Source organism: Protopterus annectens, chromosome 10.part0 (assembly GCF_019279795.1).
Source record: "Protopterus annectens isolate FY-2018-M chromosome 10.part0, PAN1.0, whole genome shotgun sequence".
NCBI classification, from domain to species: Eukaryota; Metazoa; Chordata; order Ceratodontiformes; family Protopteridae; genus Protopterus; species Protopterus annectens.
This window is the reverse complement of record NC_056744.1, coordinates 464838257-464852394: the sequence shown is the minus strand read 5'-3', so window position 1 is coordinate 464852394 and position 14138 is coordinate 464838257. Positions and strand designations below refer to the sequence as shown.

The following is a 14138-nucleotide window of genomic DNA, read 5'->3' as shown; positions in this document are numbered from 1 at the left end:
GAAAACCTGTTCGTTCTTCGTGGGACCTTAATTTTGTTTGTGAGAAATTGACCCAGGCTCCTTTTAAGCATGCTGCTGTTTTGCAACACTGCACCTGGAAGGCTGTTTTATTGGTTGTCCTTGCCTCCAAGAGAGCTGAACTCCAAGCCTTTATGGCATTTCCCCTTTCTAGACTTTTCATAGGGACAGTGTGTCTCTGTGTACTAATCCTCCTTTTATGGCCAAGGTGGTCAGTGAGTGGGCCCTTAATCAGTCTAGCCATCCTTCCTTCCTTTTTTTTTTTTTACTTCACCGCAGTCTGCTAGTAAGAAGGTTCTACGCACATTGGATCTTCATAGACAGCTGATCTATTATTTAGACGAGATAAAGGCTGTACACAAATCTGAGTAACTTTTTTTTTTTTTTTTTTTTTTTCATGCCAGGACATTGGGTTTTGCAATTTCTAAGCTAATAGTGTTCTCCTGGATTTCGAAAGCAATTTCCATTTTTCATGGTAAACCACTTCCTACCTCTGTTTGCACCCATTCTACCGGGACAGTGTTGTCCTGGGGATTTCTTCAAAGGTTTGTATACCAGTTGCGTCCTTGAAGCCACTATTTAGTGTTGTGTGCACACCTTCACTAAACATTCCAAGTTGGATGTCATTTCTAGAGCCAGGCTAGGTTTTGCCAAGGCTACCCTTCATGGATTTTTGGAGCATTCCACCTTGCCTTCCTCCTCCCATTCCTTCTTGTAGTTTTTGTACTGTCCCATTAGTTATGAATATTGCAACAGTGATGTGGCAGGACATAGTACAATTGTGTAAACTCTTACCACTGCAGTAAATGTCATTCTTCTCACTATTGCAGTATTCAGTCCCTCCCTTCTGTCCCCTTTTCTTCCTTTTGTGTGTTGGGCACATCTGACTGGCCGATGGGTCTTTGCCTTTCTCTTTAGGCATCCCCTCTTTCCCTGGATGTACATGTTCTCCTTTTCTCCTGGGGTGGCTGTATTTCTCTTGGGGCACTTCACTTCTGAGTTGGAGCATCCGTATGTCACCTTTATACCTTATGCTGATGCGAGGAGCATACATCTAACATAAAACGCTTCTAAAAGTTAAAGGCATTATTATACTGGCTGGACATAGGGCTGTCCATGGCAGGAGATCCCGTAGGTTATGAATACTGCAAAGAAGGAACATTTACTGTTATGGTATGATTTTACACAACTGCTATTATCATTTGCATGTTTGTAATTGTGTGATTTGTGCAGCCAGCATGGTGGTTAGTATACCTAGTCACTCTGACTTATCCTAAAGCTAGATGTGGATGGTGGCTGGTCACAATAACCTAACAATTACTTTTGGGCATGGGAAACCAGTCCAGAAACTTAAATAGTGGTCCAACATGGAAACAAGAGGGCAGAGGCCAAATAGAGTGTAAATGTCCATGCTTTTGTTCCTCTAAGGAACTTCATCCGATCCAGTAAAGCATTCTGACCCGGCTTTCCCTCTGCAGGCTATACTTCCAGTTCCATCGTGTTCCACATTAGCATTCCATTAGATGCAAGAGTGCTGCTAGAAGGACTACCCATGGTAATGCCTGATTCAGTGTCAACCCAGATCCTCGGCCAGATGTTTGATCTTAAGGACTAGTGTTTTGGTCTGCCCTAGCTCCCGGACTGTAGTAATCTTATGATTTGTAACTTCAATTCTTATACAGTTGTCTTTGGGCATTGCTCAGCTACCTGTGGTGGGGTGAGGGGCACAATATAGAGAAGTAGGGTCATTTGGGTTAGGCTGACCTTTATTGCATTTTAGTTTGAGCTCTGAGACTAGGTCTTTAAGATTTACTTTAATATGAGATTGTGTTTACAACAACAAAAATCTGATCTAATTGGCGTTTGGCATTGGACTATTTCTGGGAGCTGATGAAGCTCCTTACAAGGGCAAAAGTATGGACGTTTTCACTTGATTTGACCACTTTTCTCTAGTTTCTACTTTGAGGAGAAGTATTTTGTCAGTTTGCTGCCCTCTGTCCATTCCCTTGTGCATTGCTCATGTTACTGCATGTAGTTGGGAGGTACTGTTTTATGATGTGCTTCTTAGTGTTCACAAACCATTGGTACCAATTTCCACATTTATTATTTGAAGAGCACTTAATTGTTTTGCGTGTCTAATTGCCATTGTTAAGTCTGACTTTCAGACATCAAACACTGTGCTGTCGAAGTAAATCATTGTCAAGGTGCTGAAAAATTGTATGTTTTTAAACTGCTAGCTGGAAATATGGGGGTAGCATAGGTTTGAGGAGTTGTATACTTCCCCATGGTTGTGATACCATGTAGTGTGTGTGTGTGTGTGTGTCTATGTATTTATCATATATATAGATAGCTATATAGAAACATATCTCTCTATTTTTCTATCTGTTTATACTTATACATAATAAATAAGGTGAGGGTTAAGGGCACAGACCTCTGAGGTTTTTATGTAAGCACTTTATTTAGCTTCTTTTGTTTTTTATTTTGTGCATCTGTGTGTGTATGCACATGTGCACACAGAGTGGCAGCATTTCATTCTGTAGGGCATTTGCTGGTGTGAATGTAATGCCCTGACTTCTGTCAGTGTGGGCTTCATGTAGTCATTCTGGCTTATCCAGTAGTAATAGTCAAAGACTTCCCCTTTCCAAGTGACTGTTTTTTATATAAACTACAAATGGGCACCACATTTCATGGCACACATGGATAAGGTCCTGCCTATGACCTACATGACCTGAGATTGATTAGTGACTGGTAGTAGGGGAGCTGGTGAAGGAAGATTGTCATGAACATAAAACGCTAACTTGCCTGTCTTGCAAGGTGGGGGGCACTCAGGTCTGCTGTAGTTGTGGCATTGTGGAGAAAGAGGTGAGTAACCATGTTGCATGTAGGTAGGGGACATGCCTGTTGCTATACAGAACCTCATTCTGAGATAACCTTCATAAGGTGTGTGTGAGGGAGTTTCCATGCACAAGGCGCGAGCGTGAGGCATTGTGTTTGCAAGTAATTAGGATCTTGAGGGAAAAATCCTCAATGGCTTCCTGTGAGATAAGCCCCTCTGTAGGCCTTGGTCCCAGTAAGGGGGATAAATAGTTGCAGTCCAAAAGAGAGATGTTAAAGAAAAATGAAGGGATGTGTAGTATCTTTTAGCTTTAAATAGACTGGATGTTCTTCATCTCACATTGCTGCAGTCCTTACACTTGGGTAGTCCGCTGTCCTCGGTCGGCCCGAATATCAAAGTATAAGGCTGACGTCGGTCAAGGCGCATTTGACTGACATCAGGACGTCAGGGTACAAATGCGCATGACCGACGTCATATCCTCAGTCTTTTTTGCCGCATGGTCCGATGCAGAAGCAGCGTTGCAAGTGCCGTTCGTTCTGAAATTTTTCGAATTCGGAGTTTCAGACCGAGTCAAAGTTGGCTAAGTACCCCATTGGGGAATATTTTAGTTTTTCTTGCCTCAGTGGTTTACCGGATGTCAGAAAAAGTGAATAACTGTATTTCTTGTGGGAAACAGATACCGCATAGAGATTATCATACTTTGTGTATTCCTTGTTTAGGGCCTGAGCACGACGTTGTTGGGTGTCGCTTTTGTGCTAGATTCAATAAGCGCACTATTAAGAGAAGGTTAGATTGTGCCAGGTTAGTCTTGAAGCGGTGCAATTATAATATGCCGTCGGATGCTCCGGCCGCTTCTTCAAGAAGCGCAAGGACAAAGCAGCTAAGCCTAGGCTAGAAGAGCCGTCCGTACGCCGGTTCTTTAGAGGTGTCGGTGGAGCCGGTGGTTCCCGGAGGTTTCTCTGGAGTCCCAGGGAGACTTTGTTATTGCAGGATGTGGCCTCTCAGGAGGCAGGTCAGGCTGAAGGGGCTTCTCAGGTTACTGTACTCCCTCCCTTCCTAGGGTGGTTAGGCCCTCTCCTTCTGTTTCCAAGGCTTCTCCCAGAGGCAGGCCAGGTTTAGCTTCAGTTGGTGTCACCCCTAGTTCTTCAGGATCTGTGCCCAAGAAGCATATGCTTAAAATGGCAGAAGATTTGATTACTTTGATTAGAGGTTCTTTGCCCCCTCCTGATAAGAGACCTAGGGTGGAACCTGAGTTAGGGAGTTTTGAGCAGGCTTCGGATGTTTCAGAGTCTTACTGAAGACTTGCAGGAGTATTCTCCTTATTCTGATTCTGATGTGGATGATTCTACTCCTTCTGCTTCTCCTCCTGAGGATTTTTCTTTTTCAGAGACTCTTCATTCCATGAGGGAGCACTTTAAGTGGGAAGGTCAGGACTTCTCTGATTCCAGGAAAAGGCTTAGGGAATTTTTGTTTTTACCCCAGCATAGGCCTTTGGCTATACCTCCTGTTCTGGATGTTGTGGAAGATGTGTTTGCAGAGGCTTCTCTTAATCCTGATTCTTTGCCTCCTGCTCCTGTTAAACCGGATAGGTATTACAGGGTGCCTGAAGCTCATAAGTATCTTTTTAAGAGTCCTAGGGCAGACCCAGAAACTGTTAGTCAGGGGCCTAAGGGTGTTAAGGCTTCTGTTGTCAAAAATCCGGTTCCTCCAGATAAAGAGGCCAGGGCTTTGGATAGATGGGGAAAGAAAGTTTATACTTCTTCCACCCTAGCTATGAGGGCTTTGAATTGCCAGTTTCACATGTTGAAATACCAAAACTATCTACTTTCTCAATTGAAGTCTAAGGTAGATGCTCTGGCGGAAGGTATTGAGTGTAAAGAGTTACAAGATTTAGTACATGTTTCTGAGCAGGTGGGTAAGCATTCTTTGCAATGTGGTTTTGATGCTGTACAGGCCTCGTCTAGGGTGGCTGCCACTGGGTCAGTTCTTCGCAGGCACGCCTGGCTGAGGGATCAGAATTTATCTGACCATGTTAAGACAAGGATTTTAGATGCTCCTTTACAATCTGATGTGTTGTTTGGTTCTCCTGTTGAGGCAGTCTTAAAGAAAATGGAAGACAAGGCTAAGTCTATGCAGACTGTTAAAGATTTTTTGCAGGTTCAGCCCCCGAAGTTTAGTAGAAATTGGCCTACCAAGGGGTGGACGTATCCTTCTTATGATTCCCAGTCTAGGGGTAGATCTAGACGTGGTAGGGGCAGAGCTCAGGGCTCTTTCAGGCCTAGAACAGGGAGTTCACCTGCACAGTCTTCGGGTGAGGGTAGGGGTCAGTCCTTTCGTAAACAGACCAAATGACCTACCTTTTCAGCTGCCAGAGCCTTCTCGTCTAGCAGCACCTTTGGGAGGAAGGTTGGCACTTTTCAAGGAAAATTGGAGTTTAATTACCCAAGACAGATGGGTATTGGATATCATACACCACGGTTACAGGTTTTATTTCCATACCTTGCCTCCTTTCAAAGGCATGCCAGACGTTCCTCCTCGGCAAAGAATAGAGGCTCACAAACAAATTTCTCTGTTACTTCAAATAGGGGCCATACAGCCGGTCCCTATGCCAGAAGTGGGCCTAGGATTTTATTCTCGCCTGTTCCTAGTACCAAAGAAAGGGAACACGTGGAGACCAATTTTGGATTTATCTATCCTCAACACTTATCTGGACATTCCCAAGTTCAAAATGTTGACGTTACAACAGCTTTTACCTCTGCTGGGCAAAGATCATTGGATGGTAACTTTGGATCTCAAGGAGGCTTACCTTCATGTTCCTATCAGACTGAGTTGCAGGAAGTATCTCCGTTTTCAGGCTGGGACTTCTCATTATCAGTTCTCTGCATTGCCCTTTGGCTTATCTACTGCGCCCAGAGTGTTCACGAAAGTTCTGGCTCCAGTGATAGCTTTCCTCAGGCTAAAAGGAATACAGATCTATCCTTATTTGGACGATTGCCTGATTCTGGCTCAAGGAAGGGACGAGCTTCTTCATTTGGAATATGTGATAGCAGTGCTAAGATGCCTGGGGTATTCTGTGAACGAAATAAAGTCCAGTCTAGTACCCTCTCAGGACATGTGCTTTCTGGGTGTAAGACTGAATACAGCATCCCAGATGGCCTTTTTGACCCCGGACAAACAAAAGAATCTTTCCCTTTACTTTCATCAATTGTCTCATCAGTCCAGGCTGACTGCAAGGACAGTCCTTCAAGCCTTGGGGTTCATGGCATCTTGTATTCTGGTGCTTCCCAATGCCAAACTGCATATGAGGAAGCTACAATGGTATCTCAAAAATGTATGGACACAGCACTGCCAGGATCTGGACACTGTCATTCAAATAATACCTTGCATTCAAAAGGAATTGTTGTGGTGGGCTCAGGAATGTCACCTAAACAAGGGAGACTCTGTGACCCGGCCAGAGGCGAGTCAGATTCTAACGACAGATGCCTCAGACAAAGCTTGGGGAGCTCATCTGAATGGAAAGTGGATACAAGACAAGTGGCCTGCCAGACTACAACATCTACATATCAACTTGAAGGAGATGTTAGCAGTCCACTTTGCATTAATAGCTTTCAAGGATTTACTTCTTCCAGGGCAGGTGTTGATTCTAACAGACAACACAACTGTCATGTGGTACATCAACAAGCAGGGGAACACATTCTTATCCTCTATGCAGACAAGCAATGATTTTGTGGGAGACTGCTCTCAGTTTACAGCTAAATCTTCAGGCAAGGTTTCTGCCGGAGCACAGAACTCCTTAGCAGATGTGTTGAGCAGACGAATTATGGATCCCCATGAGTGGAAATTGGATCCTCATGTATTTCAGAAATTGACAGTGTCATGGGGAACTCCAGACATAGATCTGTTAAGCTTCTCCACTAAACCACCAGCTGCCAAAGTTTTGCAAGAAAAGGTTTCATCCCACAGCTTGGAAAGTGGATGCTCTTTCTTTCAATTGGAGCAATCTTCATGTGTATGCCTTTCCACCTCTGCCTCTCCTCCCAAAGGTACTACTAAAGGCCAGACAGGACAAGCCAAGGATGATTTTAATAGCTCCAGATTGGCCTCGACAGCATTGGTACCCATTACTGAGAAGTCTGGTACGGGAGCCTCCATGGCCTTTGCCTTCGATTCCACACCTGTTGTCTCAGGAGGGACAGTCATTTGCTCAATGTCAAGCTTCACTCTCTTCACCTAACAGCCTGGCATATTCTGTTTTGAACCATAGTGGGTCTCAACTTCCACAGCAAGTTTTGAATGTTATTTTGGAAGCTAGAAGGCCTAGTACAAGGAAAGTGTGCGCTGATAAATGGAAGAGATTTTTATTTTGGAGTGCAGCAAAGGATTTTGATGTTTCTGAGCCTAATTTAAGTGTGGCTCTTCAATATCTTACTGAGTTACTGGACAAAGGTTTGTCCTTCTCTTCTATTAAGGTTCATGCTGCAGCAATTTCGGCTCACTATGATTGTGACCCACCATTGTTTTCTCATCCTTTGTTCAAGCAATTTCTTAGAGGGGCAAAGAATATAAGACCCCCACGTAGAGCTCCTACTCCTGCTTGGGATCTCAATTTTGTGTTGGAGAAACTCACTCTACAACCTTTTGAGCCTGCAGCTACTACCGAGTTGAAATATTTATCATGGAAGACTGCTTTTTTGTTAGCCATTACCTCTGCAAGAAGGGTTTCTGAATTGCAGGCCCTTATGGCGGTTGAGCCTTTCTTAATTTTCCATAAGGATAGGGTATCTTTCTACTAATCCTTCCTTTATGCCTAAAGTGGTTTCTAGTGTGGCTTTAAACCAAACTATTCATTTGCCTACTTTTTATGCAAATCCCCAAAATAAAGGGAAAAGATTTTGCACACTTTAGATGTACACAGGCAGTTGCGATATTATTTGGACAGAACTAAAGGGTTCAGGCAGTCTCAGCAGTTATTTGTTTCTTTTGCTTTGAGTTCTCAGGGCAAGCCTGTGTCAAAACAAACTATTTCTAAGTGGATTGGGTTTTGCATTGCTTTCTGTTATTCCCATCATGGCAAGGATATTCCAGCTGGGATTAGGCCTCATTCCACTAGGGCTACTGCCACTTCGACAGCTTTTTTAAGGGGGGTGGCAACTAAAGATATTTTGGAGGCAGCTACTTGGAGCTCAGTGCATACTTTCTCTAGGCATTATCACCTTCCACTTTACTCTAAATCTAGGACTGGTTTTGCCACTGCTATTTTGCAGGGCATTTTGGCAGCTCCTGCTTCTTTATAGTTTTGCCATCCTCCCTTACCTCTGCTTTGGGATTCTACCCAAGTGTAAGGACTGCAGCAATGTGAGATGAAGAACATAGTACAGTTTTGTACCTACCATAAATGTAGATGTTAGAAGCTCCACATTGCTGCAGTCCCTCCCTCCTTCCCTCTGTAGTTAGAGGCGGTTGTGTGGGTTGGGTTGTCAATATGGTGTATATTGTATATATTGTACATATTATTAGTGCAAGGGTGGTTGGTTGGTTGTTTGCTGTCTTTTGGTTTTGACCTTTCTTTTAGGGTCTTCTGACATCTGGGGCAAGAAAAGACTGAGGATATGGCGTCGGTCATGCGCATTTGTACCCTGACGTCCTGATGTCAGTCAAATGCGCCTTGACCGACGTCAGCCTTATACTTTGATATTCGGGCCGACCGAGGACAGCGGACTACCCAAGTGTAAGGACTGCAGCAATGTGGATCTTCGAACATCTACATTTATGGTAGGTACAAAACTGTACTTTATCTCTGGCATGAAACCCATATTATTTACATCCGTGCTGTGGAGAATCCTGGGGAAGGTGTACTAAGAGAAGGATCAAGGATGGCAGGATGCTCTGTAAAGATATATTTTTAAAGTGAGACAGTCACCTCTGCTTTAACAACCTTGGGTGCTTCTGGTGCATTTTAAACTTACTACCTTATTTCTGAAAATGTTACTGTTACTACATATTGCACTCCCAACAAGTTTCTGTCTCTTGCTCATTTTGTGTAGCGAACTGACATGCTTATGTGTAGTAAATGTCTCTAGATGCACCTTGTCTTCATACTACAGCGTTAGCCATAAGTAAATCATTCACTTTACGGCTTCTTGTGAGAACACATGAAGCTTGTTACTTTATCTCATACTTTATGTGGTAGGTAACCTTTCTGCCTTTAGAAGCATATATGAGCATCTATATGCTAAATACCATACATGTTAAAGTTGCGACTCATAAAACTATGAAAATGAGGTATTAACCTTTGTGTGGGACTTGAACACAGGATCTTCCACATTTCATGTGGTTTATTGCCGTTGGAATAACATGGAGAATCTGAACAGTTGGTACCAAGTGTACCTGAAAAGTTCTAGAATATAATTCTTTTAAGCAAAACCACGGACAATCTACAGTTAAAGGCATGTTTGCTTGTAATAGTTGTAGTATTTGTAGGTTTATAGCCAAAGGGCCTGTCATTTTCATTGAGGGCCTAGATTATACTTTCCCCGTTCCTGGTTATGTCACCTGTAACACCAGAGGGGTAGTATATATTGGTTTTTGCAGTTCATGCCCTGCATTTTATGTGGGGATGACAACTAGGTGCCTGAAAACTCGTATTAAGGAACACATTTACAACATCAAGACTCGTAATGACACTAGTGCTTTATTTAAACACTCTCTTAGTTGTATGAATTTCAAGAAATTTTTATTTTCTGTGTTAGAGGTGGTTCATTCAGACCTTAGGGGTGGGGATTTTAAGAATTTGGTTGAACAAAGAGAGACGTGGTGGCAGATTAAACTTTCAGCTGACAAAGCCCCAGGTTTAAACGAAGCAGTGAATATTAGATGTTTTTTAAAAAAACAATGTGTTGAGTATAGACAAACACAATGTTTCTATTTCCTCTCTTTACATGAATTAGGCTATTTTCAAGCCAACAAGTACATCAGGTTTTTATTAATTGATTTAATGATTGATTAATTAACATTTTCTGATTAATCTACATTGTATTTAATGTCAGTGTTTTTAGTCGTTTTATTCATTCTGAAGAAGTCTGAGGACGAAAGCGGATATTAAAATATTTTTGTTACGCTATTTCCGTGGAGTTGTTTTTGTGGATTACCTCTGGTTTCCTGTTGCTATTTCATTTTGTTTGCGTTCTTGTGGTTTTTCTTTGTGGTACCTGAAAAGTCCTTTTCCTTTCTTCTAGGAAATGTTTAGCATGGTGGTTCTAAGGTCTGGTTATGCCCACGCATAAATGTGGAAGAGTACGTCTGCATGGCATTGCTTTTGAATTGTAAAAATAAGAAAATAGAGTAGTGACCCTTGTCTGGGACTTTAAGCTAGAATATTCAACATTTCATGCAGTTGCCACTGTCTCAGGACTGAGAAGGAGCATTCTGTGTATCCTTGTTGTTTATGCCCATAGTATTTTATTTGGATGTATTGTTTTATACGTAAACAGTAACGGTGATTATATATTTGGAGGCCATAGTTTCCCATATAGTGAAAATATGCAGCCAAAATATACGCGAATAGCCGGTAGCATCTTTGCAATTACCAGAGAAGTAAGTTGGATGTTTCTAGTAGTGTAATGTATTTATTTTAAAGAAGCAGATACCTGTCACTTAGTTGAACTGTGATTTTTGACTTTTTCCTTTCATGCTCATCTGTTATGTTTTTTATATATATATATATATATATATATATATATATATATATATATATATATATATATATATATATATATATATACACATACATATTACTTTGTTACAACTGTTGTGCATTTTCAGTTTAACTATTTGTAGCACCCATAGTGTAGTAATTGTTTCAATTGTGGAAAACATGACCGCAGTATTTTATTCTGCTTTTCTGACAGTTTATTTTCCCTCCCATTTTCTAGCCTTTCTCTGGTACCACACCTGAAACAATTGGCCGGAGGAACTACTTGGCAGGTAAAAACAAGTAATTGAAAAGAAGCTAACAGGATTGATGGACTCCCCTACCCCATGCTTTTTGGCTTTCATAGCCTCCAGCATAGCTCTCAACTGTCCAGATTTTTGCAACATATTTTTTGTGTTCCTCATAAAATTTGTGGTTTTCTAGTTAATCACCGAGGATTAAAGTTACTAAATAATGACATACATTTGAGTTTCAGACAGAAAATGCATGCTAACACAAATCCTGGTACTCTAGCAACTTTCTGAGTAAGAGCAGTGCTTAAAATGTGTTTGTTTTTGGGCCTTTGTCTCCCCATTGTTTTAGGCTTTGTCCAGATTTCTTGCAGTAAGAGGTTGAGGGGTATGGCCGCCAACTATCAAGCCTCTTTCTTAAGATTGCATGTTCCTTTCTTCACATCAGCCCCCATCACTGCATGGAGGGAACCACCAGCACTGTGGCATAGAGGGATAAATACCAGACTATGGCCCAGGCGACCCTAATTTAATTGGCATCTTGGGCATCTGAGTTGCTGGAAGGGAGGGATGGGTTTTGCCCATCACAGGGTGTAGGGTGGTCATCTGGCATTCCCAATATTTGATTACTAGTGGAGGCTGGAGACAAAAAAAGGAAGCATTGTCCAAAGTGGAGAAATGGAAGGGCATTGGCTGAACTACAGTGGAGGCAGAGTGATACACCCGCACATCCCCCTGCCTACCACTTAGACACGAAAATGTGAGGATAGGGCATAAGTAATAAAGCTGTACAGCAACAATGTAACTTGGTCCCAGGATGCCTCAGTCTCTTTTTCGCCCCATCCCTAATTAGAGTTAGTGCAGGCCAGGCCAGGAGAGGCAAACATATCCACTGAGTTAGGAGAAGCAACAGGTTTCACTGATCATCAGCTGCATTGTAGAAATAATTTTAAAAGAATGGACCTCCTCCCCCCATTTTTCAGTGGAAGTTTACAGTTTGGATTTAGACTAGATGTGTAAACTGTTGAGAGCAACTCTTGCCTGGCCGTCTTCCATGCAGTTGTGAAGGCTGCTTTGCTTCCTCTGATCCCCATTTTTCCTGTATTCCATCTTCTGTGGACAGTTTTCTTGGTGCAAGGTTTGATGGGTCCCTCTACCAAAGACCAAGTCCCTCTGCATTTGAAGGACATATCCTAATCTCCTCCCTCTGCCTGGGAACCTCGGTGTAAACATCTGCTATCAGTAACCAACTTTTTTTTTTTTCAAATTAATAAGAGGTGGGATTTTTTTGTGTTGGTCCTTGCTGCATGTCTCCATGATGGTTGGCAGAGGCATTTGTGTTACTGCAGAGACTTATAGCCTTTCCCTTCACCTGCATGTTACCACCCACATTTCAATAAAGGCCACCATATAATGGCGTTGTAGCACCAGACTCGCATCCTTCATCATTACTGCATTTTGTGCTTGTAAGCCTCCACTTGCTTGGTGAGTATAGCAGACCAAAAACCACCATTCATTGCCCCAAGATGGGCAGGCTAGCTTTGGCCAGTCATGTTCATCTTCCCTTACTGACTTCTCTAGCTTCTGAGCCTTAGTCAGACCTTGGTCATCTGGCTGATGGTCACCACTTTGTCTCTTCACTACAGATCTGGCTTTTTAATGACCAGCTGTTCCCTCTTAAACAATGTCATGTTACTTGCCTTGCAGCTTTTGAAGTGATTGTGAATTTGTTTGGCATTCTCTTGTACCATTGTACCTCCAAGTGTTGTCACAGCCGGTATGAATCTCAAAGGAGGCCCACTGCATTACACTAGTGTAAATGGTGCATTCATAAGGAAATTAGATGGCATCGGTCACTTCTCTGGATGCTGAGGTGGAGACTACTGTGGAAGTATGTAGGTAAATGCGAGGTAATAGGTATGTGTTATGTTATGGTTGCATTGTTTTTCCCTGCCATTTCAAACCTAGAAATGCTTTAAATGAGTAGTAAAAGGGCAAACGTTAAATCAAAGCCATTCTTTTACAGAAAAGCTTTTAAAAGTAGTTGCAGGTGTTCAGATGTGATCATATGTTGAGAACTGGCATAACTGTTAAGGTGCTTACTTCATTGATGTGTGTGTCTTTCGGCTTTTCCCGGTTAGGTGTAGCCACAGAGAACTCCGGTCTGCTAATGATTGACAGTAGCTTTTTGCATGCTGGCTTGCCGGGCCTAACGCACAACCTTCAACTAAAGGACACCCATTCATGCATGTCGCCACACAGAGGACGGTCTGACCTGAGAATTGAACGGGCAACGTCTAACTGTGAGGCGACAACGCTACCGCAGCACCACCGATACAAGGTTTAATTCTTACCTTTAGATGGGGAAATTTGGGAAGGCTTAAATCCACAAAGGCAGATTGCTATGAGTCTATGTTCTCACACTGTTTGGTATACAGCTGATGTAGTACTTCCAATTAGACACAAGAGGGAGCTCAAGTGATTGAAAATCAAATAAAAGTTGCAACTCTTGGCCTTTACTCATCTAAGGTTTCCTTCCTAGAGAACATGTAGTGAGTGCAAGGTAATTCATTATAAAAAGCAAAACGTCTAGTGATTAGAACAACGGCTTTTGAACTGAGGAATAAAGAGTAATAGTCCTAAACTTCAGTGCCTTCTAACAATAAATGGAGTTGATTTTTGATGAAATTGCTCAAACTCTTCCAACTGTAGAAGTTGTCATTATCGTGGGAGCCCTATTGGAACTCTTAATCGGTGCTTCATAAAGTCTGAAAGGCCTCCGTTTTATATTGATTTGAACTTGCTGAATGTGTCCCAGGTGGGTATGTCCAGAGCCTTAAGCAGCATTCTACAGTCACCCAGAATGATGCCTCAATACAAACAGAAAATGATTGACTTTAACAATTGGATTAGTTTCTGGTGTCATTCCAGGGGGATCCAGTACCTGGCACCCTGGGAAGATATGATAGACAGATCACGATGCTTTGCCAGAGATGGCCTGCATCTGTCTCACTTGGGCTTCAGGCTTCTGGTAAAGGCACTTGCCTCCCCCATAGTGCCTTTTTTAGGAAAAGTGATGAGGTTAAAACTACCAACATAAAAATTTCAGCAGAACGGAAATGAAAGAATATGCTGCTAAACTCTAGGAGTCTAAACATGAAACTGCACTCATTGCAAGCATTCTTAACGCTGGAAAATGCCGACATCTGCACAGTCACAGAAACCTGGTTCAAAGCTGTGGAGAGCACCCCAACCTTACTTGGTAACTTATCCTATCATACATTCAGACCCCAAACTGTGGGCAGTAAAGCCAAAGGACGTGGAGCTTCAATCTATATTAAAG

At 42.4% G+C, this 14138-nt stretch overlaps 1 protein-coding gene across 1 annotated transcript in view; it reads left to right on the top strand.

Annotated features, from left to right (window-relative positions):
* The window catches only part of ATP6V0B (ATPase H+ transporting V0 subunit b), a 181803-nt gene extending 170942 nt beyond the window's left edge, over positions 1 to 10861 (top strand). The window contains exon 6 of the mRNA XM_044085367.1: positions 10786 to 10861. Coding sequence (XP_043941302.1) covers positions 10786 to 10851 — 66 coding nt within the window. The 3' untranslated portion in view covers positions 10852 to 10861. The remainder of the gene's footprint in view (positions 1 to 10785) is intronic.
* Positions 10862 to 14138: the final 3277 nt, after the last annotated feature.